This window comes from Pundamilia nyererei, unplaced genomic scaffold (genome assembly GCF_000239375.1).
Source record: "Pundamilia nyererei isolate P.nyererei 1_Seehausen unplaced genomic scaffold, PunNye1.0 scaffold00080, whole genome shotgun sequence".
Lineage (NCBI taxonomy): Eukaryota > Metazoa > Chordata > Actinopteri > Cichliformes > Cichlidae > Pundamilia > Pundamilia nyererei.
The window spans coordinates 2,702,613-2,728,370 of NW_005187481.1; the positions used below are offsets into that span (position 1 = coordinate 2,702,613).

A 25,758-nucleotide genomic window follows, 5' to 3' on the forward strand; every position below is an offset into this window, starting at 1 on the left:
ACTGACCAGTGGCCCATTACATCATGTGGCACTCAGCCTACCGGCAGGCTTCTCTGCTGATGGGAAGCAGATGGAATGGATGTTTTTGACCCAAAAAGCGTATGTTTTTCCCTTTGGCTAGGTCCTACTTTTTGTCTTGTGTAATCCATTGTAGTATTTCTTCAAACCCTAGTCAAGTCGGGCAAGACCTAGATACTGCCATGAGCAGTTATTTTAGTGCAAATTCAGTATATTAAACACACAAGCGCAGCCACTGTAGCATTTAGCCGTGATGGAAAATAGCCACAATAAAACCACTACCAATGCTAAAATGATTTATCCAGTGACTTAGATAATTTAGTGATGTTTCTCATAGAGCCACTGTGGAATTTGTAGTGTATAATAAATGTCTCAACATCTCTTTGATGGATTGGTGTGAAGTTAAGTTCAGACTTGAGTCATTTTAGTGACTCGTTTTTTTATTCAAGTAATTTGGTTTATGAATAAACACCTGCAAAACCAGTGGCATTCCCATCAACCTCATCTGCACTGTGCTTTGTGGTTAGGCTTGTCAGTGCTAGCATGTTGACATGTAGCTTAAACCAATTAAGCCAACTTAGGTGATTTTGGGCTGGTGCAGATGAAAGATGACCACCACAATTGAATTGTGCTGGTCATCTTTGGATGATTTTCCGTTTTGGCTCCACAACAGTAGTCCAACATCCAGCTGTTATCCAGCTGTCCTTTGCAAGTAGCAAAGGATTTATAGATGCACATCATACCCCGGGATTCAGGAGGTATTATCAGTCATACAGTCTCCGGGCATCAAACTTGATATCTTACACCAAACCATCACAGTGTGGCTCTCAATGAACTCTCAATGACATTTCAGACATCTCGGGATGTCTGAAATGTCAGTCTTTGGGGGCCGTTACAGAAATGCTAGCGTGGCTGTAGCCTTTACACTGGGCTTTGGCTAGCTGTGCTAGGCTTTTAAACTGATTATTTCATAGTGAAAATAATACTAAAGAAGAAAAGATTCTTCAGTGTTTTTTCTGTTTTTTAACAAATTTACTGTGGAGATCTATGGACGATATCTGCTCCATGACAAAGTGTGGATGTGCTGCTCATCTTCACATAAAGTTTAAGTCTTATTAGGCATGAGGACTTTGAACTGAAATCCGAGTAGTCCATCCATTAAGCGGGAAGGTGTGGTTTTAGAGTGGTGATAAGTAGTGAGGAAGTGCCGACAAGATAGGGTAGTAATGTGCCCTTCTATCCATTACTGGTCTGCTTACCTGCCTGCTCTGTAGTCCAGGACCTACGACTATACCATCTCCCGCTATGGCACTAAGTGCTCTCTGGATCAGGCGCCTGATGATGGTGTTCATGGGATGCAGCAAATCCATTCAGCATTGATCCTGTCCCATTTTAATGGAAGATAAACATTTTATACCAGGAAACCATATTCATACAGATAGAGATGTGAAAATGCTGCATTATAATGGTGGAGTGCTGGGTGTTTCCTTTGTCAATAGATGAGAACTACTGTGAAAGGTATATATGCCATAACTTTACAAGAAGGTTTTCAGCAAAAGGGTAGAAACAGGCATGTCAGCAGCACAGAAACAGAGTGATAACCCTCTTGGCAATCGAGTATAGAGCAAATTTAAAAGACTGCAACAATATTTCATTGGAAAGAGGGAAATTTGCTGCTGGGTGTGTACAAGGACGACAGCACAAGTTGATTGTAAACTGTTAACATTCCTTGCGTGGTGTGTGATTTAAATGTGTGTGGGACTGCAGGTGTTTTAGTGTATTTTGTGACTTTCTTCCAAACGGGCAGGCGGCAGCTGTAGACGACACAAAATGCAGCATTAAGTGTTTGCTGATGAAAAAGCCCCACTGACAGAAGCCAAGAAAAAAAACAAATTAATGGGATCCTTATCAGTTAAGACTTACAGAGGTTGACATGCCAGGGCGTTGGCTGGTCACGGTGATAAATGCTCGTTATTGGCTCTCCCCTATAGTGCATTTAACTGGTGTCACCATTAAAGCTTAATGCAGAGCTCCACTTTGACCTTGATGAGGCCAATCCTGTCACAAACCCATGCAGGTGGCATAACCGTCAAAAAACCCCAACTTCCTCTTGGCAAATTAGGTAGGCAAGACTTTTAAGTCATGTTTTAGGTTTAGGCTGGTGTTTCTAATATATATTCAGTCACATTTATACAGGAGTGAAGGGATGAACCTTGTGTTTTGAGTCCTCAGAGCAGGACACGCAGCATCTTGGCATTCCTTTGCTTTTTCTGACCCAAAAGAGTGATGGCTTGATTCTGTTTATTGATTTTTCTTTACAAAGCAGCAGTGTGTCAAGACTGATTGGGAGAAGGGTTGAGGAGAAGTGGCCTCTGGGGTCATTTACGAGGCAGTCCGTGACTAGATCCTAAGCAGATGAAACAGATGAGTTTGGGGGTTATATTTTTAAAGGAAACAGTGTGTAATCCTTGTACACAGCCACTGAAATGAAACCGAGAAACAGCATATTTTTTCCCTCTCTTTTAATCCTTTTCTTAATTTTTTTTCTGTTTTGTTTTTTTGTACCAGTGCAACCTTTTTGAATTTTGTCTTTTGTCTTTTTTCTAAACCTCAGGTCCGCTCACAAAAAAACACGATGAGTCTTCAATGAACAGACCCAGGGATGAAGGTATTTTAATTGCATGTTTTTTTCCCCTCATGCTCTATTTTTCAAACTCCATGGGGGTTGTGGTGTTTTCATCTGTGTTAATAACCATCTGAGCGTAATCACCCTATGTGCACATTACATTGTCCTGTGTTAACTGCCTTTATTAGCATACAAATCTGTCACTCCTTCTCACAGGCACGCATTTTGGTCGTATAAAAGCCACATACAAAGTATTTGTTTTTTATTCCACCCTTGTCACAAATGCTGCGTTTTGTGTGCTTGCACGGGGAGCTAATTAACTTTCCTTGCTTGGTTGCTGTGTGGTTGATTAACCACACTCTGATGTTCTGGCTATCCAGCGTGACGCATCACTGAAAATCGATATTCAGTCCTTCTTCACCTGCGCTTTTATTCTTGGACTAAAGTTCTCGTGAATTGCTCGGCTAAATTATCGTCCTTCATAATGTTATTGGGCTCTACCCAATCCTTCATTTTTAAAGTGGGAAAAAGTGAAGGACTTCTGCATATTTCTTCCACTGTAGTATATTTTCAAGATCACTGCAGACAAGGGGAGATGCTCGCACTACACTTTACTGGTGCACCAAAATCTGTGCAGACAATTAGTGCGTGTGTTTTTGTACACGTGCTAAGGCTTACTGTATATTGCATAGTATTAAACACACATGCAGTGCTCCACATTTCCATTTGTGCATGTGTGTGTGCGTGCATGTGTGTCTACTTGAGCACAGCGCATGTGCAACTCAACACACGAGCGCGTGTGCTCCAGTTTGCGCCTCAGTGTGTATTTGTGTGTTTTGTATTTCAGGCTCTGTGCTATTTCAGTATTGAATTCTCCCTTCCTTGCATTTCTAATTGCTGTGTTTTAAAAAGAGACAGATGTAGCTAATCCAATTGTGTGGTTTCTTAACGGTGAAAACAGAAATAAGGATCCATGCAGGATTGTAAAGGAGAGGAGCAGAATGATTGAATAGAGATGAAAGAAAAGAAAAAAGCTGAACACCGCGAGAGCACTGGCGAGGGCAGCGGTGGGGGAGAGGAGGGGGGAAAAAACAGTCATAATGAAGACAAGTGCATTATGAAATGACATTTATAGAGCTTTGAAAGTGAGAGAGATGTGGAGAAGGAGAGAGTGAGAGGGTGGATGAGTAGGAGACTGGTAGAGCTTGACATTTATGCCGACACCTGATGGATCCTGACAGGATCAGGAGGGCTAGGGCATGGCTGAATTCCTCGCTTAATTGTTTAGGTATGGATTGGACAGAGTTTCTTAAACATTGTTGTAAAACAGTAGTATTAGCGTTTTGTTGCTGGAAAGTTTTTTCTGTGAAAGTGTAGAGTCTTGGCTGTGGGTCCGGGTGCGAAAATTGTTCAAGTGCTGAGGCAGGCTGAAAACTTTTACACCCAAATCAATGAAGATTTCCATAAGGGAATGAATGAGAGAGGACCGGAGGAATGGAAAAGTGGAAAGTGGGCAGTATCTGTTGGAAACAGTAAGACATTAATGTGAGAATGTCTGTGCAGGACAAAGGTGGATATTGAGCAGGACAGTATCAGGTTAGGTGGAAATGAGAGAAGCGAATAATGTGCCAGTGTTATGGGGGGAGGAAGGGAAGACAGCCAGCTCCTTATTGGCTTTATAGGCTCAAATTTGGACTGAGTGGATCACCCTCCATCGTCTCATCATTTTTGCATTTGTGTTGAGCTTCTTTCAATTGTTCCGACACGTCCCTCTCTTAAACACATTCAAATATTCCAGCTTTTTAAAACTGAAATATTGTGTGACAAAATCTCCAGAGAATGCATAGCTAGGCATTTGTATGCCTGTAACCCCCCCCCCCCCCCAAATTATGCAAACGCACACTTTTAATTGTGACTGTGCATGCGCGTATGATCTTTTATTCAAAATTAATGATTTTTTCATTGTTATCTTTATTTTTAGGATAGTGAATATTTTCTCGCCTTTGTTGTTATTAGAAAAACAAGATAAGATCGGCAAAAATAGTTATACAGTCATGTGAAAAAGAAGGTTTTCACAGGACTGCCACTTTTGGCAGCAATAACTTGACCTAATCATTTTCTGTATGACTTTATCAGTTTGTCACATCACTGTGGAGGAATTTGGGAGCTCTCTTCTATACATAGTTGCTTCACTTTATTGAGACCTTAAGGTAGTCACAGCATTTCAGCTGGGTTGAGGTCTTAGCCATTGATTCTTTTCTTTTTTCAGCCCTTCTTATGTAGATTTGCTGCTGTGCTTGGAATCATTGTCCTGTTGCTTGACACAATTGTGTTCAAGCTCTCAAACAGGTGGCCTCAAATTTGACTAGAATACTTTAGTATGCAGAGGAGTTCATGGTCAACTCAATGTCTGCAAGGTGCCCCAGGTCCTGACGCTGCAGAACAAGCCCAAATCATTATCCGTCCACCACCATGCTTGACAGTTGGTATGAGCTGTTATGTGGTGCATTATGGTCAAATATCGCTGCGTTGGTCTCATCTATCTAAAGGAAAGTTGTTCCAGAAGTCTTGTAGTTTGTTTAGATGCAGCTTCACAAATCTAAGCCACGCTGCCATCTTCTTTTTACAGTTCCTTTTAGAGTGGAGGTTTTCTCCTGGCAACCCAACAAGATATATTTGAGTCTATTTCTAATTATACTCTCATAAACATTAACATTTAACATGTTAACTGAGGCCTATAGAGTCTGAGATGTAGCTCTTGTTTTTTATTTGGGGGGGGGGGGGGGGTTGTTGTTGCTGTTTTGGGGAGTATTGCACAGTCTGACCTTGGTGTGAATTTACTGGGATGTTTCTCCTTTTATAAAAATCCTCACACTGTGCTCACGCAATTAATCAAGTGCATTTGATTAGCAGTACCAGCTATAGTACTTTGCCTTTTAATTCCTCTGATTCATACTTGCGCATTAGTGTGTATTGTTATGAATTTTGTAGCTCCAGGTATCATGCTAGCAATATTCATTTATTATGGTTTAACATTGCAACCTCCCCACATATATCTATTTTGTGCTTTAAGTACCACTGCAGTATTTTGAATTACCAAGCCCCATAACTATCCCTAAGCCTTTTTTCTATTAAAAAAAATGTAATATTAAAGATGTAATCTGTGACACAAGTAGAAAGAAAAGAATCTGTCCTTACACAACCCCCAAAAATGTAATTTGATGTTATCTTATCTTATCTTAGTTGATATAGCTACAGAGATAGGTCAACATGTTTTATATACAGGGAGAAAAGTAAAACTTTAATAGGGATTAATGATAGATGTTGAATAACATTTTAACACACAGACAAACTTGGTGTCTGTTGAGGCTAAAAACTGCATTGTGTGTAGTAAGAAAGAGCTGAGCTTACCGGACCTCTGCAGTTTTCACCTCTGCTCGAAGCTACATTAGGCTACATTAGCTGGTGCCACGATTACATTGGATGACACCATTGACAGAAGTTATGCATCTTGTGCCTATGCACAAGATGCACAGGCACATGTCTGCTAATCAGAATCAGCGATAAGGTAAGAGACAACTAAAATAGTAGAATTTCAATCATCAAAACTAAAGCACAGATTTCTTAGATGAGTTTTATCCCGTTGCATATTTGCCATAAAAATTGCAAAAAAAGGGACCAATATCTAAGTATATTAACAAAAGATACAGTTTAGTGACTTATTGGCAGAGGTGAGGCTTAAGACACACAACAGTCAACTACAGGTCCCTATGTTAGCACACCTGTCAATCAAAGCATCCATGGACTCTAACCTAAAGCCTTACTAGTATAACTACAGTGAGTTATGAAAATGTACACCCACCTTTGAGTTATGAATTTGCCTCCATTCAGGCAAAATATATTTTTCCTACAAGGCTATAAATCTAATTCTTTGTGCTGTTCATTTTACTGTGACAGTCTAAGGGGACTAAATCACTTTTGGAGCTCGCCTCAAGTGGCCATGTGAAAAACTGCAGTTTTTGGCATTTCTGGGTTGGGTTAATTTTTCAGAACCCGGGTGGTTGATCCCACTGTGGGTCTGAAAGTCATATATGAAAGCTGTAAAAACTTAACACTGCTAAATGGGACTTTAAAAATGTAGATAAATCATGTATTCTCTGCTTGAGAGATACGGAGTGTGGCTGTGAGCGCTGCTCGTGATGCCGGCTGAAACGTCACTCCTTTCTACTGTCCTGGTGATGCCAAGATAATTGAACTTTTTTACGTATCTTCTGGGAAATCAGCCAAGGTTCTGAATACACCGGAGAAGAGAGGGGAAAAGGAGCAGCACATCAGAGTGTGCAACTCAAAGTTTTTTTTTGTTTTTTGTTTTAATTTAAAGCCAGCCTGCCTGTGTCGTACGTGCTATCTATAAAACATACCTGCGTGTTTGAAGCCATACGTGCCGCTTTACCACATCCACTTGTCTGCATGTATGTGTGTGTGTGTGAGTCTGCACGCACGACTGTGAGTGACGCACCCAAGTGCATGTGTAACCTGAGATTCAGGTGGTGATGCAGGCGGGTGTGCAAATACGTGAGTGGAATTTGTTACCACGGCAACAGGCATTCAGTGAGTCGGTGCGATGGAATGGCTGGTGCAGTTCTATTAGCGAGAAGCAGTTTCCATAGCGACTCAACATCGCAGCTGCCTATGCAAGAGTTTGTGTGTGTATGTGTGCTTGTGTGTGTCTGTGTGAATCCTGTGTGAATGTTCATTAACGCACCTCACTGTGTATGACTTGCTTTGTAACGTTTCATAGTTCCTTTTTTCCATCTATGCTATCAAATCGTATTTATTTATTTATTCTTCCTGGTGTGAAGCTCTCATGCATTTCTCTACCCCCGTCAGTTCTCTCATGCTGCCCTATTTTCATCTCCTTCCTCTGTCTCTTTCCTGCCCCCCCCCCCCTTCCCTCCTTTATCTCTCTTTCTCTCCTCTTATCTCCCCGTCTCCTCCATCTCTGAGTGCTGAAGCTCATCAGGGTAAACAGATGCTGTGGCTGTTATTTATGTTTCCACTTGGTCTGGCTTTCATACAAATTATCTACAGGCCCTGCACAGTGCAGACGCTCAGCCTAACTGGGCTGCGCTGGCAGCTCCCTCAGCCTCATCCACACTCAGACACTCAGGCCGTACCACAGACGAGGAAGGGGGTGGTGGCGAGGCACAGAGGCTGACAGAGTGAACCATAGCAACACACTGATGGACACAAAGACACCAATAACAGTGAGGGCATCAGAACTGCCTGCACCATTTGCTCCAAACATGGAGGGGAATAGCAGTTTGGGAAGGTACCATCAGGGCTCAGGACAGGGGAAACAAACATCACAGAATAAAACATAGAAGATGAACCCAGACACAAGTGTTTTGTGCTTTGTATTTTCACCTTCTTCTTTCATCAATCACAGGATGCCTGAGGTTAAGACAGTTTGCATGTTTTTTTTTTGGTTTTTTTTTATTAAATACCTAGTACTAGAACAACCACAACAGATAAATCCTTTAATATCAGTGGATTTGTACTTTACTGTTACAAGGCAGAGGTAAAAGAAGTGTTCTTTGTTCACTCTGAACTAATAACAAGGACAAGGACACCTTTTCCTCCCCTTACCCCCAACCAGTCATGGCAGATGGCCGCCCCTCCCTCAGCTTGGTTCTGCTGAAGGTCTCTTCCTGTTAAAAGGGAGTTTTTCCTTCCCACTATCACGAACTGCACCAAGTGGTTTTATGATTGCTGCGGTTTACGCTCCATTATTGTAAGATCTTTACTTTCCAATATAAAGAGCCTTAAGGTGACTAAATTAAATTGTCATCGATAAATAAAATGTAATTGAACTTAATTATCCTTGTTACTTGTTTTTAGGTTAGATTTGTTTCTTATATATAGACAATTTGATTCTTCCATTTAGTGACTGATTTTAGAGATGCTATTTCAGGAGAAAATTTCAAACCATAGCCAGGGATTAATGGAGCTGAATTTCAACTCTTTAACATATGTTAGTGGATCAACTCTAAACTAACAAACACCTGCATTGATCTGTGCTATGCAGATATTCGGGATCGCCGTAAGAAGCCTGTGATGCTCTTCATCCATGGAGGCTCCTACATGGAGGGCTCAGGGAACATGTTTGATGGTAGTGTCCTTGCTGCCTATGGAAATGTCATCGTGGTCACTATGAACTATCGGCTTGGCGTGCTCGGTAAGTTTGATGTGTCAGATATTTGATGTAACCATTTATACATTTACAACCTTTGTTTTGGTCTGCCTCATTTCAGCTAGACCAGGCCTTGTGTGCCATGTTAAACTGTATTTAAAAATGACAGCATTCACATGCATGAAAAATAACATTCTGAAATTCTTTATAGTTTACTGTGTAAACGTCTTGAGTTACACACCATTTTTAAAAAATATTTTGCTTCCTATGAGCCAAAATTTACTGTAATCTGTGAAAGTTGTCATAACAAGTAGTTCTCCAGGCTTTCTGACAGTCTTTTCTTTGCTTTTTCACTCATTTTCAGTCCAGTTATTGTATTTGACCATTTTCAGAAGGGTTTTTTTTTGTTAAGCAACTCAACACTGACCTATGAATGAAAATCAGAACTCTTTCTATTGTAGTCTTGTGTGTGCTAAAGAAGTTATTTCATTGTCTCCTTTACCTGCAGACACTTAGTTTCCATTTTTTTGTTGAAACATGTGAGAACTGCCAAAGACAACATAGTTTAACAGGCATAAAATAAGATTTTTACACCAGCAAAATGATTCCCAAAGAGCTATTCACTGAACATTTGGCATTTCTCAGCATTGTGTAAAGTATGTTGTTAAAAAAATTTTTTAAGGAAACTAGACAAGTAGAGGACCAAAGAAGTGACAGGCCTAAAATCCCATGGCAACAGGTCTTATGGAGTGATGATATGGAGTATGTTGAAAAATAAAATTGGTCATAACAAATACTGACTTTCAAGCTTGTTAGAATTGTGCGAACTCTGTTTTAGCACTATATACCATGTTTCCTTTTGTGTTTGCACATGTTTAATAAATCCCTGCACATATGTGCCATTTTCCTAGAAAAACATAACGACATGGGGGTTGGCTCAATAGTTTTGCCCAGTACTGAAAAATCAGAACTCCTGTTACTGTACTCCTGTGTGCACTAAAGAAGTCCTTACATGGTCTGAGTTAATATCACAAGGTGTGTGAATTTCTATTAATGCCAGTCATGTCATATACTGTAAAGATGCCATTTGAGTTTTATTTCTTTTAGCAGTGTTGACATGCCACAGTAGAAAAGACATGTCAGGGAAAATGATGGCAGCATGTGTGAAAAAGAGGCAGGTATAAATATAAATACTATCTCAAAGGAGCAACAGTGTCCCATAAAAAGTAAAATAGCACACTTCTTCCTCTGTCTTTATATTTTATTCAGTTTTTTCCATATTTTTTTGTATTTTCTTCTAAAGACACACAAATATAAAAATTATGAAAAACATAAAAAGAGTAAAACAGACATGTGGCTAAAATCCAAACATGAGAACACATAATTACAAAAAGTATAATTAAAAGTGTAAGTATGTTTTATTCTTAATTAATTGATGAAGAAAACATCTTTTGAGCACAAATTAAAAAACAAAAACAAAGCTCCTATTGTCCCTTTAACTCTTTTTTTTCATGCTTAATAGAAACCATTAGCGCTTATTTAAAAAGTGCAGGCAAATAAGTACACAGGGCAAAAAGCTTCAGTCATACAAGTCATGTTTGAGTAAGTTCTGCAGCTTTTAAGATTCTCTGAGCCATCTGCTCTTGTGTAGGAGGTACTTATCAATCTACGGCCATTTTTAAGAGCACCTCTTAAGATTAGGAAGGTTCATAAGATTAAAGTGATGTTTTGACTTGAATAGCAACTTCATGCTCTGTTTATGCGCGACTATGCCCTCAGAACAAATTGAAACGTGTAATCAAATTTTAGACCACGGAACTTATTCATAAAACTGCAGTTTACAAATTAATACATTTATTAGTTGAATTGAGTTGTGGTGTGGTGTGGTGTAGAGGGCTTGCCCATGTTTGGGGATGTAGAGGAAAGAGGATTCTGGAGGGGTTTTTTATCCAGAAGGAACCAGGCTCAGGAAACAATCTAATAAAGTTAAATAGCGTGTCCTAACTCAGAGACGTGACATAAGCGTTCAGCGTTACTACTTCAAATGCCAGTGTCTTTAAGGTTTAACCTGGATCATCCTGACAGGTACATGAGCAGCAGTATTTTTGTGTGTGTCCCCCTCTTGTGCCTCACTGGTACTGCTAAATCTAGGAACTTTAACCAACTCAAGCATTAAAGCCTAATTTCATCTATTGCAGATGATGGAATTAGCAATGCAGTGCCTACACTATGTGGAAACTGTGCCTGAAAAAATGTCGGAGATATTTTTTGACAGATTATAGCTTAAAAGAACTCCATGCAAACATATCCACAGTTTCTGATGAAGTATCAGCTCATGTAGCATAACAATAAGATATCTAATCTAATCTTATAGACTATCCTAAGCAAAGTGTATCCAAAGTATATAAATCCTAAACGGCCATATTGTGTTTCCACAAGTCTTGAAACGTTCTGGCTAATCTTGGTATCATTTTGGCTACTGTTGCTCACATTTCACCAGCGACTCTATGTCTTCCTGCAGCAGGCACTTTGTATTAAAACACAAACAGGTGTATTTTCTGTTTTCTCACATCCTGGCTTTTCCTTTTTAGAGTAATTCATTAATTTTTGTATTAACATGCCTTTCTGTAAAGACGACAGCCAGGATCACAGTCTCTGTACTTCAAAAGACACAAACAACAACTTAGCGCCTTTGGTGTAACATTCAGCAACAGAAAACAGAACTGCGTCTGTTGCTGTCATTGTATTTTTGTATCAAGGGGTATTCTGTTTGTTCATTTTTATAGAGCTCATGAGCCAGTGAGTGTGGGCTGAGCTGTGTGCATGTGTACGCCTAGCCCTTTTTGCTGCTGGATATCAGTGGAGTCAAGTATTTACATTTGGTGTCATCTTTTGGAGGTGTTTGCACACAGGCTCCCCGTGTCATTCATTGCGGCTGCCAGGTTGGGTAATCAGATCTTGTTTATTGCATCACGCCTGTTTCAACATATCAGGATAATGATAAACAGAGAAATGGGAGTAGTTTAGGATGGAGTCCAAGAGTTTCTGCAAGTATTAGCAGAGGGTAACGTGAGCCACACTGTTATTGACAATGCCAGCGGAGAGGCAGAGGGACAAGGACAAACTGGGAGTTAGCGAAATGAGGGCCCGGACCTGCTGCTTTACACGGCTCAGTTTCACCTTTCTGCGTGTTCTTCTTCGCAGCTGCCTGACAAATCACGATCATTAAAAAGCCGAGCCAAAATACAGAGTAGACAATTTGGAACTGATATTGTTGCATAAAATTACAAGCTATTCCAAATGCTCTTCATTGGCATCCTCGTTTGCTTTCCTTACACTCACTTCGACCTTGGCTCCGGACCGTAAAGGTATTTGATTTACATTGACATTTTTGCTGTGATCCACATTAGAGATGTGTGGAGTGCACTCATGTGTTGTACAGAACGTCCACATATAATCATTAAAGTATGCAAGATGCACATTGAGAGAGGTGGAGATAGATCCTGCTGAGTGATTATGACGCAGTGTCCTCGATTCCTTTAATGTTGTTGAAAATTTTGGTATGTGGGCGAATGTGTGCTCTCTCACTCTGACTCTCAGATATGCTTTAAATGGGTTACTGTACTAAGGCGATAATCCTTGTGTGTATGTGTGTGTGTGTCTTTTTGCATGTTCTGTGTGGCACAAGCATGTATGCATTTTTGTCTGTGTGCACACCAAGTCCTTCTTTTGCATGTGATAGAGTGTGTGTAGGCAATTGGTTGCGTGCCATGCGTAAAATATATATATAAATAATGCACCATCCATCTGCAATTTTAATAGCACTCCTCACTGACACTGTGCATTTGAGTCACAGTGAGAAACACAGGCATTTGGTATTTTAATAGTTTTACATTCTTGTCTTAAGTATTATCCCGTACTTACACTCACAGGAGCTTACACATGCCAACCTCATTTCATACAATGTCTGCGCCTTTAAAAGAGTGATAGGGAGTCAGAAATAGGGGAAGCAGAGAGTGCAGGAAACAGAGACAGATGAGCGAGGGAGAATCATGGAGAGACAGTGAGGGAAAAGGAAACAGAAGGGGGAGATGGGAGCAGTCTAAAAATAAACCTTCAGAAATGCTTTTTTAAATCTGCAGTGATGCAAAGTATTCATTCGAACAAACCCTCCTGCATTGTGACCGCAGCAGCCTTGCACATGACTTAATGGTTTCATTATAGTACAACACGTGCATCTGTCAATTTCCAGCAAATGATATACTTTATGGATTTGTAATATTAACCCCTTAGCAGTCCAATTAGTCCCCTAAACCATCCAATGTCCCGTGGGCGGTACGTCCGACTGCTAACAGGTTAATTTATCATGCGCCTCGTTGTGGTGGAATAAAATAAGTGAACCAGAAGAAAATGTCTGCAGCACACAGCCCGGTTCAGAGGTTCAGTGACAGTTGTGATTTGAGATCGCGGCTCAGCTCACCTTTTCCTACCTTCCTCCTGCTCCAGGCCCAGAGAGCCTTCTGATTTGTGTTGCATAGCCATCTGTTTAGACTAATTAACTAATTAACTAATTAATGAACTCTGGGGAAAGGCCCACCATCGTGGGCTCTGAGAGTGAGAACATTTTTCACCGCAGGAAGAGAGATGAAACGCTTCTTCTGGAAACATTTCTCTTCCCAATTTCAGCTCTTTACTTGCAAGTAAGCAAGTAACCTATTTAGGAGTAAATTCCACCATGTTTAATATCATCTTGTTCACAGCATAAAAATGTTGTATGTATATGATTTAAAGTTGCTTGAAAACATGGTAAATTGGATGTAAATTCCCTGAAAATTGTGTTTTATGTGTGCTGCCTCAAAAAAACATTCAAGTTTTTTATATACTCATCATATATCATATACTTATGTCAATTTGAGATAAGTTTAACATATTGCTTGGGCTGTCACAATAGCAGAAGTGTAGGCGTCTCTAGTAGTACTTGTAGAAATACACAGATTCTGAATACGCTAAAAATCCTATGTACTTAAACACAAGCTTCTATATAACAAAATTGTTTCAAATTCTTGACACAGTGGCGTCAGACCATTTTTTAAAATGTTAGCAATATATTTTTTTGGCAGAAGACAGACTGAAAAGTAAAAGCAGGTGCTGAGTTGGTACGAGGTATGCATTAGCTTAAACTACAAGCTAGTTACATTAGCTTGTTTAATGTTTGCTATTTTAAAGTTACAGTTCATTAGCTTATTGATGTTTTGTATCAGAAAAGGTTGCTTGTTAAAGATTTAATTGGTAACACGTACAAATGGACACTGAACTGAACACTAGTGCTCAAAGAGAGATATCTGAAACCACTTACAGTACCACAGTAGTATAGCATCAAATCAGTCATTTTACAATTTAAGCTAGCAAGTCTTTGCTAATGTTTTTATCTCTTGCGTTTTTGAATTGCATGTGTATTAAATACAAAAAAAAATTCTAATTAACTCCCAAATGGTTGATTCTGTTCATCCGGACATAGCATTTTCAGTGGGAGAAACACTGTCACCCATCTGACTGACTTCTTCGGTCTCAGCTGACTGCAGGTTTCCCCAACTTTATAAATAGTACATTTGCACAATGACTGAAGCTAGCCCACTGAATGAATAAAATAGGTTGTGAGGTCAGTTCCTTGATCATTAGTAAGCAAATTATCATGACCATTGATAACAGTATAATTAACTGTTTAAAATGCTCTACTAATCTTACCCAGAAATGAAAAGAATGTCCTTACTTTGTATTTATAATTAAAAAATGCAGAGAAAAGCCTTCATAATGTCTTCAACTGTATTATGCTTAGTTGAGTTGTTCATTAATTAGAGACTGGTAGGTAAAAATGACGTATCTAAAAATGATGTGCTCATGTACTCTGTTTGTGACACTGTATTTTATCATTCTATCTTTTATTTAATATCCATCCATCCATCCATCGTCATCCGCTTTGTCCGGGGTCGGGTCGCGGGGGCAGCAGCCTAAGCAAAGAGGCCCAGACCTCCCTCTCCCCAGCCACCTCCTCCAGCTTGTCCGGGGGAATACCAAGGCGTTCCCAGGCCAGCCGAGAGATATAATCTCTCCAGCGTGTCCTGGGTCTGCCCCGGGGCCTCCTCCCGGTGGGACATGCCTGGAACACCTCACCCAGGAGGCGCCCAGGGGGCATCCTTGTCAGATGCCCGAACCACCTCAGCTGGCTCCTTTCGATGTGGAGCAGCAGCTGCTCTACTCTGAGCCCCTCCCGGATGGCCGAACTTCTCACCCTATCTCTAAGGGAGAGGCCAGCCACCCTTCGGAGGAAGCTCATTTCTGCCGCTTGTATCCGCGATCTCGTTCTTTCGGTCACTACCCACAGCTCGTGGCCATAGGTGAGGGTTTAATATGTTTTATTTTAAAATCTTGTGCATTGAAACATTTTTAGTAAAAGTCAAGTCAAACAGTGTCAGTGCATCCATAAATAGTGCTTAGCTCAGTCAGCCTTCGGAATCACTTTACATTGTGTTGCCTGTTGTTCTCAAACACATCCTTTTAAATATGACATAAACAGTATTTTTAGCCAGTGCTGTCAATTAACTTCAGCCTGCTGCCTTCTCACCACTCAGCTCCTCTCTAAATACAAATAAAACACACCTCCCACTCTTTGCATCTAGACAAAGTCTTCTCACAACCCTCATTTTCTTTTTTCTTTTTGCCTGGTGATGATGCATTCACTGTAATAACAGAATCAAAAACTAACATTATCTGTTTGTGAGTAGATTCAGCTATAAAATACTCTATCTACACTCTACAAATTACATATTTCTAAATATTTCACATTTCGTGTTATTTTTGTTCCTTGCAAAAGTGTGTTTAATGCTTTGCGGACATTATTTATAATGTGTATTATAACGTGCATGAGGCTCTTGACACATGGATCAGTAGCCAGAGACAGTTTTCAGTGAACCCTAAGGACTTATAGGCATATTGACTGAAACTGACACCAATCTGTGTCGCAGGCTGGTAGCCAAATACACAGCTGCACCAATCAAATAAGAGAAGGATCATTTATGCAGCTCCCCTTACTTGATGCTCTACAACCTACATGCCACACATAAGGGACCTTAAATTGTCCAGGCCTCAAGTACCTAAATTTCAGTCGATTATGACTGATTGTGATGTTGTAACCATCCAAAGTAGACTAACTATGAGCTACAACACTGTAAAACAATGGCATGTTCTTCTGTAAAAACCATGACATCAAGCTTGTTTTTCTTTTACGGAACTAATCTACCCAGAATCCAGCTACATCTCTGATTGCTGCAAACATAGTGAATGTGAAACTTTAGAAGCCACAAGAGCGGTGTACCCTACACATATTACCAAATATATTCAAGTATATTATTTTACAGGACTACAATAATGAGAAACGATTAAATTCCAGAAGCTCAAATGTGGTTTTCTGTGTAATGTGGGATTTCAAAGCATCTGCAATGTATTTTGGGATGAGTATTTCTTTCACACGTATTACAATCACACAGTAATGATGTGTTTTTACCCTTTTCTTTTTTTTTTTTACATTTTATTTTACAATCAAATCAAATCTTTTTATGGTTATAATTCACTTCGTAGCTGATTGGCTTGGTTCAAGACATTTATACGTGTTTTTTTTGTTTGTTTGTTTTTTTTAAACGAGGACAAAATTCACTTACAGAACTGGAGCGCTTAAAAAAGTGGGCAGTCACTGTTGTGCGCTGCTTTCCAGTGTATGCAACTGAAATCGATTCCTCTGTTTGTATCCCGTAGATGTTTATGATATAACATCAGAGATATTCAAGCTGTGTCTTTGCTCACAGTTGTTCTGAATTTAAATCTGAGATTTCAAGACTGTGCGTCTCTCCTCCCTTGGAGGAATTCAACAAGTAAGAAAGGAGGAACATTTTCTGGCAGTGAAAGACATTATTCACACATTTTCTTCTTTTCAGGGTGATTTACACATTTCAGATAAAACTTTGCTCCAGTGTCTATTATCAGTATTAACTCGTGATTTCAGGATAGAATTAACTGTAAAACTAACTGAGATATTTTTAATACTGGCGAAATGTAAAAAAGGTTCATTTATTTAAATAATTTAAATGCCCCTTTACATGACAGATAGATCTCGGTTGATGGCAAGATTTTTCATTCAGCTTGATGAATCTGTCCCCGTTTTGTGCCATAATTGGTGTTAGCATTCATTTGTGTCATCTACTCAGTGCTAAAGCCTTAATCTGACTGTTACCTAATAGTGGAGGCAGTGATTAAAGTGAAATATCCACATTTAAATACCATTATGCGTAAGCAAATGTAAAATTACATAAATGTTTGCCAATCACTTGGGCACCTGAACTGCCATATTAAGAGCCTGAGTGGATACATGAAACAAGTATGATTAATGACACCATATCATTAATTAAAATAGCTTCATGTCTGAAATATTAGCCCTGTGATTAAAATTGCGTCCCCTACTGCAGACGAGGCTCTGTTTCAAGACTCTTAATTCATTTAATTTGACTTGATTTTTTATTCAGGCAGGCTGCAGTTTTCATGAGCAATAAGGCGTTTCTGAAACAGAACTTTGAAAAGCTTTGAAAAGTCATGAGAGGCAACATGATGTTTGAACCGCTGCTTTTCAAATTTGCATGGCAGCCTGGTGTTATTGCATGGCACGGTGCCATTTGAGTGGACAGTTGTGAGGAAAAATTGAACGAGATAAGTAAGGTAATAAATACAATGACATCAGAGGCCTATGGGCGGTGTACTGAACTAACATTAGTTCAGTGCAAGTGGAGCCCAATTGCGTTATAATTTCATTTCTGGGTATACTTGACATACAGAATGATGCATAATTGAAACGGACCTGCCAGCTAGTCTTCAAATCAAACCCTTGGTGCCGACAAGGAGATTTAACAGATTTGTGTAACCAAAAAAAAAGAAGAAAAAAAAAGATAATCCAGCAAGAATGTGCAAGAGGTGAACTACAATAGCATCTCTCTGAGTTAAAGAATTTTCTATTGTGATTTTCTCCTGTCATATTAATCTACTGTTACATACACACATAGCAGATAATCCCCGACTCCGGTGCACAGTATTGAGTGATCCAATCCACTCTATTCTGCTCATCTAAACAGAGTCTTCAGTGTGCAAGAGACATTCACCATCTGCTAAGGGTTTTTTTCCCCGCTCCTTTTTTTGTATAATAATGCCTCTACCTGTGCTTCATTAATTTTGTGACTCACATATACAGAGACAAGAACGCTTTGTTTCCTCTTTTCAATCACCTTTCCTGTGTGTATAAAATAAAATCAACATCTTTCCTCTGAATGTAGACATCTCTGATCATCTCCTGCGTGACGTCACAATGAAATTATATAATTCGTCCTTCACTGTATTCCTCTCTACTGTCTGTCAGTTAACATCTGACAGTAGCTTTGGGCAATATTTGATTTAATACCTGTTTCATGTCTTTCTTTCTTTTTTTTCCCTTTTTTAATCCTTCACCCTCAACTCCACCCCCCTCCCTCTCCTATTGTTCTTTCTTCTCTGTTCACAGAAATATGTTCAGTGACCTACTACAGTTATTCCGTTCAGTCCTGTAAATTGCTCTGCAGATGTTCCTATCTCTGTAAAGCGATAATATGGCTGAGCGTAGTTTTAGGGCTAAAATGTGTGAATGACTTTTACAAATATGGGTGACAACAGAGGATGTTCTGAATGGTGCAGTTCACTAAGAGAGAATTAGAGTAAAGACACAACATACCAATAACAATCTCTGTGTTGGTCTTTTTTTTTTGTATCTTGTCCCAAAATGAATAAAAGTCCAGCTAATGCAAATATTTCATCCTATTGTAGGATGAAATATTTGTTCATCCTATACGATATCTATTGGGAATAATAGCTTTTATAATGACTCTCCTCATTGGCATACATTAGAGAAAGAGTAGATGCATTATGGAAAGAGCTTTTGGTAACAATCCCAGAAGTATTGGAAGCTCCAGTTATTATCATACAGTTTGTTTTTAAATTTCCCTCCATGGTTTCCTCACTCCTCCTCTGTTTCTCTTTCATCCATTCACTTCACTGTCTTCAACCTGTATCTTTAGAGGTTGATGACTCTCCTCACAGTTCCTTGGCTGGTACCTCAAGCAAGTGTTGAATATGCATGAGTTCAGCCTCATAAACTGCTGTTCTCAGCACTAAAGTCAGTAGGAAACCCAACTCAGCAGATGGGAGGGGTGTGGGTGGTGGATCAGAAGGAAAACTTACTGAAAGAGAAAGAAAGGAGAGGAGGGAACTTGTTTGACTTATCTTCAATGGTGGAAGATAAACCGAATTCCCTCCCTTCATGTCGGCCTTTCAAAGAGAGCGGCACTAGAGCTAGCATGCTAGCACATACTGTGAAGTTGCCTGCATGTACATGCACTGACTTTGGAGTTCACGTGCATTTGCATGCTGCTGTTTGCGTACTTGAATATGGAAGTGCTTGAATGTGGGTATCCGAGTGCCTTCGTGAGTGCCTGTCCATTTCATTTTGCCTGAAGTCCTAGACAGTTGCCAGGCAACTGTGGCAAGCAGCTCAGCACTTGGCTGGGCAGGAGACACTTCCACTTGCACATGGTTTTGATAAGCGGCACAGGTCAGTGGTAATATGTTACCAGGTCAGAGCCACATAAGGCTAAGAACCAGTCAATTGCTGGGATGATGCAAGGATAATACAATTACATAGTAACATGTGATATCTTGATTAGTGGGGTTAATCCTTTCAAAGTAATATTTCTGCTACAGCACTGAGACATGATTTCTGTTTTTTAATAATCCATCCAACACTAAACACTGCACTATAGAGACAGGCAGCAGCTGTGGTTTCTTATAAATTTGGTAATCCAATTATCTCTATATTACAGTTTAATCATACTTTTTTCTTTTCAAAATCATTATCACATTACAGCCATTTCATAACAAACATTATTGCCTGCTCAAGACGAGGTCACTCTTAGAGGTTGCATATTCTTTGCTTACTTTGCTGATTGCAGTGTTTTCTTTGAATGTGAAATATCCTGTCACAGCATTTGAGGATTAAATTCCAAAATAAAAATGAATGAAAAAACGTTTTAATTAATGCTCATTACAAGTCAAATGTTGACTTTAAGTTAACGTAGATTTTTACTGTTTTTAAGCTATGATAAAGTGACACATCAGCTGTCATCGTGGCTGGAATTTGCACTTTTTGTCCAAGGCAAACAGTCATATTGAAAGAAAACCCCCAAAAGTCAGCAAAATAACTCTGCACTCTGTAATGTGAATCACAATTAAGCCGGGTTAACCCAACACGACACTCCAGGCTTCAAGTGCTTGTTGACTGTAGTGTAAGTACAGTGAAGAGTGTGGAATGAGAGTTGTGTTGTGTCACACTGACTGTAGTAGAAAGGTCAATTTGGCAGGTTATCATCACCACTGTCATCATGGCTGCTGTTACCTTCATCAGCATCGCCATCACTTTCATTAATAATCATCAACAATAAAACTTAATTTGCTATTTAACACACTTGAAAATGTGCTTTGTCTGTTCCTACCATCTGTCCCTTTGTACTGAGCTATACCACCTTTTTTTTTTACAAACTGCCCTTTAACTCAGTTTCTTATACAGTGTGTCTCTTTTGTCCACACGAGAAAACATCTAGAATGGGAATTTAGTTCACAAAACAATACTGCTTCAGGAGAAAGTATTATAACACAGTTTATGTAAACACACTGTGGCTGTGACCTTGTATATAGTTGCATACGCAAGGTTATGCTGTGCATTGCCCTGCGACGGTAAACATTTATTCAGCCACTATGCACGTTTAGGTGACATACTGTACAAACAATCTAGGATCCATGTGCAGCAAGGAGGTGGAAAACATGCCAATGCAATGTCATGAAACCAAAAATGGTTATTTTCAGTGTTCAGTTGCTGGAAACCAGAAAAATAATTGTTGTTTTGGGTGTGACAGTCACCAGTGGCTTATCCAAAGCAATTCACGGTTTACTGCATTTCACCTTTGACAGTCGTCTGTCGGTTTTTGGCAAGATAATTTGAAACTTGATGCTGGAAGCACCGAATCACAGACCAAACAATGTTTGGCCTGGAATTAGTAATAAATCTGGAGCTCTGTCCTAAATCAGAGCAAAAGCCAGGAAGCAACAATATGTAATAACAGCTTTTTCTGCGCAAGTTATGGTGCGCAGATGCCCAAATTCTGGTTACATATTTGTGCCATTAGTTGTTCGTAACATCTGTGAAAAGATTTTTTTCTCAAAAATAGGCCAGATAGACTGTTGTCTTCTATTAAAGATGACTGGAGTGACATTGCACATCAGACTGCTTACTGAAACACTGATCACAGAGAACGATGTTTGTACTGTTCCCCTGGAAAAAAAACCCATACCAACAAGGTTCATTGTCTTAACTTGAAAGGTGCACATATTCCTCTAATTCCAGTGCAAAGTCCAGGATTGTGGCCAGTATTTTACTCTGGTCACTTTGTGCAATTTAAAACCGCTAAAAAGGGTTTTACATGTAGCCAGAAGTTCCCAGTCATCTTGATTTGTGTTCAGCCTCCTGGTACATTTTGATGACGTTGCTCAGAAACCTATTTGAGACTTGGCTGCATTATGTAAAGTAGCATGTAGTCATAAACTAGTCATCTTTATTGAACTATATATGGACTGTCTCAGAGTGTAAAGCAAGCGCCAATCTGGAAAGCCAACCAGCAGATGGGGTTATTTAGGTCTGATGGTTGCTTTCGTATAATCCAGCAGGTGAAGTCACAAATTATTGTCGGATAGAAGCAGAGAGCTCCATTTTCCTTAAAGATTTCCTGTGGATGTGTGAATACTTGAATGCTTAAGATAGCCACATTCAATGACTAGCTGTATGTGTAAGCAAAGTCATACCATTTTAAAACGTAAATCAAATGTCATACTTTCGTTTGGATGAAGCCAAGTGACCCAAAAACTCTGGGAACACATTTTAGTTCATTTAGACCAGGGCTGCCCAATCCCAGTCCTCGAGAGCTCCCCACACACCCGAATCAAATGAATGGCTTATTATCAGGCCTTTGCCAAACATGATGGCATGCTGAAGAGGTAATCAAACCATTTGATTCAGCTGTGTTGGAGTAGGGATGCATCTAAAAGCTGCAGGATAGTAGCTCTCGAGGACTGGGATTGGGCAGCCCTGGTCTAAATGAACTAAAACGTGTTCCCAGAGTTTTTGGGTCACTTGGCTTCATCCAAACGAAAGTATGACATTTGGATGGACCGGGATTGGGCACCCCTGATTTAGACTACCCTTTAGTATTATGCTAGCCTTCATTTTTCTCTCAGTCAAATTTAGGGATGACAAACTCATTTTACATTGTGGGAAACATGGAGCCCACTTTAATCTTAAGCGGGCCAGACCAGTAAAGCCGCCATTTCTGTCAGTGGAAAGAACTTTAATCTTTAGATATCCTAATATAAGAAAAATAAGTGATTTTTTACAGTTTTTCTACAGAAATGAAGAGAAATGCTGCTCTGTTTAGTGAAAGACATCCAGTCCAGGGAGCTGGGTTGGAGTCTTTGCTGGGTGGATTTTGGCCCCTGGGCCTTATGTTTCGAACCCCAGGTCTAACTAGAACAAAGCACCCTGGAGCTTTTGAAAGCTTTTCCTTGACCTCTCCCTGACCTCTGACACTTTTGTCCCTTCCCAAGTGCTTGTGCCCCAACTGCCCTTGGGCCAATACCTTAAAGCTCTATTATTATTGTTATAACTCTTACTATAACTATTTGAATAGTGAATCTGGAAGGGATACACTTTCTTGTAGAAAAGGCTGTGTTGAGCTGGCTATGACCTAACAGAGGTACATACATTCTTAATGACAGAGAACATCTGACATATTAAAGGGTTGCCAAATTACGTAGAAAGATTACTCTAAAAGTCTTTTTTTAAAGCCTCCTCAGTCTTCACGTTCACATTTTAAGTTGCAAGTTTTGACAATTTGAGCCTTGCAATTGGAAATCGGAAAAGCCTAGAGCCATGAGAGCTTTACTGCCCCATTCATGCTCCAAGTCCAACTAGTCCCTCTGAGTTCTATCCTTGACAATTGATGTTAAAGTGGTGGACACTAAAGATCCCGCCTCCAGATGATTGACCTGCTCGTTTTGATTAGTTTAGCCGGGCAAGGCTTTGCTTTGATGTGGCAGGCCTGGTTTTCAAAGACTGGTGTTTTAATTCTTGAATGAACAGTCCTGGCTTGAAAATGGGTTATTATCATTCTAATATATCAAAGCCAACACATTTGCCACATTGCAAGTATTGTAAAACTTGTTACCGGTTAAACATTACATCTTATTGGCTGGTTTTACCTCGTCTTATGTTAGAAAGGCAGCACAGGGTTCAGAACGCCAAAAATGATATCTGCAAAATAGGCATAATGTATATTAAAATAAAATAACAGTATTCCCTTGATATATTTGATGTATTACAATCCACTTCGAAATGTACGCACTCTGATCCGCTTCATATTTTGCCCAGTAAATGTCCCACATTCAGATATAAACCATCAATGCAAAGCATCTCACACATGTTTATGCATCATATTGTGATTTTGTAGTGATGGTGGCATTCTCCTGTGGTAGGACTCAGGGCATGCAGTGGAACAATTATCTTATTCTTGTTTTATAGTACTGCTGTCATGTCTGCTTGCGTAGGCGCTTGCCTTCAGACTGCCTACAGAGTGAGGGGTTTTCAACCTTTGCAAACATGGTGTCGTGCAAGCCTCCAAAAGCTCAACGCCTCATAGATCAGCTGTACGTAGATGAGATGCTGGACTGGAGCAGGGAAGGGAGTTCACCAGTAATCGGACAAGCTTAAAGCAAAACATCTTTAACAACAAGTTAAAAATACAGCAGAGCACAGATGATGGCTGCAGTGGACACTTTTCATTGTTTTTTAACACTCAGTTTCACTTCAGCTCTTCATATGTTATGACTTTGCTGTTCTCCTGACATGTTTGAACAGCACAAGTAAGAGTAGCCCACAGGCTGGTTTTACCACAAACTTTGGACACTGTTTCCATTTGGCAGCAGATGCTCACTGCAGGTAGACGGGCTGTCCATAGCTCCCTACGGTCTACTAAGGCACTGCCAACAGGGAACCATGTTCAGCCCATTAAGCTGTCATTGGCTTTGTTTACAGACTCTAAGTTAACACAGTGCACATGGGCAGGTGGTGATGCTGTACCAGGCTCAGTATGGATAGGTCAGTGTATTCACACTGAGTATATAATACAGTAGGTATTCAAATTCAAATTCAAATTCAAATTTTATTTGTCACGTACACAGTCATACACAGTACGATATGTAGTGAAATGCTTGGACAACTGCTCGTGACCTAAAGAAAACAAAAAAGGAAAAGGCTATGAATAAGATAGGAAATAAATATGAAAACTTAAAAAGGGTAAATTTAACTAAGAAGGAATAAAATATAAATTAAGGTTAAAAATGAAATAACTGTACAACACAAATTAGAATGAAGGGTAAATTTAACTGGGAAGGAATAAGATAAAATATATAAATTAAAGTTGAAAATAAAATAACTGTACAACAAAATACACAATATAGAACTATATAAGAATGTATGAAGAAATATAAATATAAATAAATATATACACAATAACAGCAGCTGTACAAGTATTAACCGGAAATGAAGAATATAGTGACCAGTGTTGTGCAAAAAAACAATGTGTGCAAAAACAATGTCCAGAAAGTCCAGTGTGTGTGTAAGAACCATATGTGTGGGTCAGTACTGTGTGGTGGTGTGATTGAGAGACCATATCGCCTGCGGGAAGATAAGGTATCATAACAGTGCAGTCTGCATGCATCATGAAGTCTTAGCAAAGTGGCTTTTAAGTGTTATTAAAAAAGTTATAACATTGCACGTTTCCATGTTTCAGTGATAACAGTCACTGACACAGAGTGATAACTACATTATCCTACAGGGTAATTTACTGTTTGCTAACAGTGTGGAGAAAACAGTCAGAACAGAGAGCGACCACATTAGCATGACGAGATAGCTGAGCATCTTTGTTTGCCGCAGGTTACCGACTTGCACGGTCAGCCATTTTTTGTCCTTTTTTTCCCTAAAAATTCACTCCAAATTAGCCCCATTTTACATAATTGAGATCAAAACAGCCTTGTGCCTTATATGACCCTTAGATCTAAGCCATAATAAAACTCTGTCTCCATAAATCTTGCCCCCTGGTATTAGTTATAGGCAACAATCCGGTCGTTCAGTGATGACGTGACGAATCCTACTTCCAGGTCTAAAGTAGTCTGTGTTTAATATAGCTTTTGTGTTGTTAACATGTTTAATGTTTTGTATTTTCTTCTATTTAATCTGAAAAAGCTCCTAAAACAGTCAGTGAGCACTGTTGACCTCCCTTGGCTTTTATTACCGCTAATCATTTATTTAAGCTCAGTTTTTAAAACCTTAGGATGTAACTACACCCCAGCCCGTGCAGCAGTATTTGAATGACTAACCTCGTATTGTGGATGGATTATCTCAGTTGTTCTTCTGGCTGAAGTTTGGTCCTTTTACAGCATGCTGCCATGCGATTACATTTGTTCCTGACCACCGAGAACACTCACGTTAACTTTTATCGAGTGGGAAAAAAGTTAGCTTGTTTATATTATGCTAACATAGCTGAGTCGCTAGCGGTCACGTAGCACATCAAACGTCACTGCTGCTTAGTTTTCTGTCTTCATTTATGTTGGAAGTGATAGCAGAGCTGTACGTTTTAATTTGTTTCCAAAACCCCACAGTCAGGACATGCTATATTGTATTTAGATAGAAGCT

General features: G+C 39.6%; 1 protein-coding gene across 2 annotated transcripts in view; it reads left to right on the forward strand.

The window, feature by feature from the left end:
- The window catches only part of nlgn2b (neuroligin 2b), a 63,907-nt gene that overhangs the window by 29,204 nt on the left and 8,945 nt on the right, over positions 1–25,758 (forward strand). For both annotated transcript variants that reach the window (XM_005737914.1, XM_005737915.1), the window contains exons 3-4: positions 2,633–2,686; positions 8,733–8,882. In XM_005737914.1, coding sequence (XP_005737971.1) covers positions 2,633–2,686; positions 8,733–8,882 — 204 coding nt within the window. The remainder of the gene's footprint in view (positions 1–2,632; positions 2,687–8,732; positions 8,883–25,758) is intronic.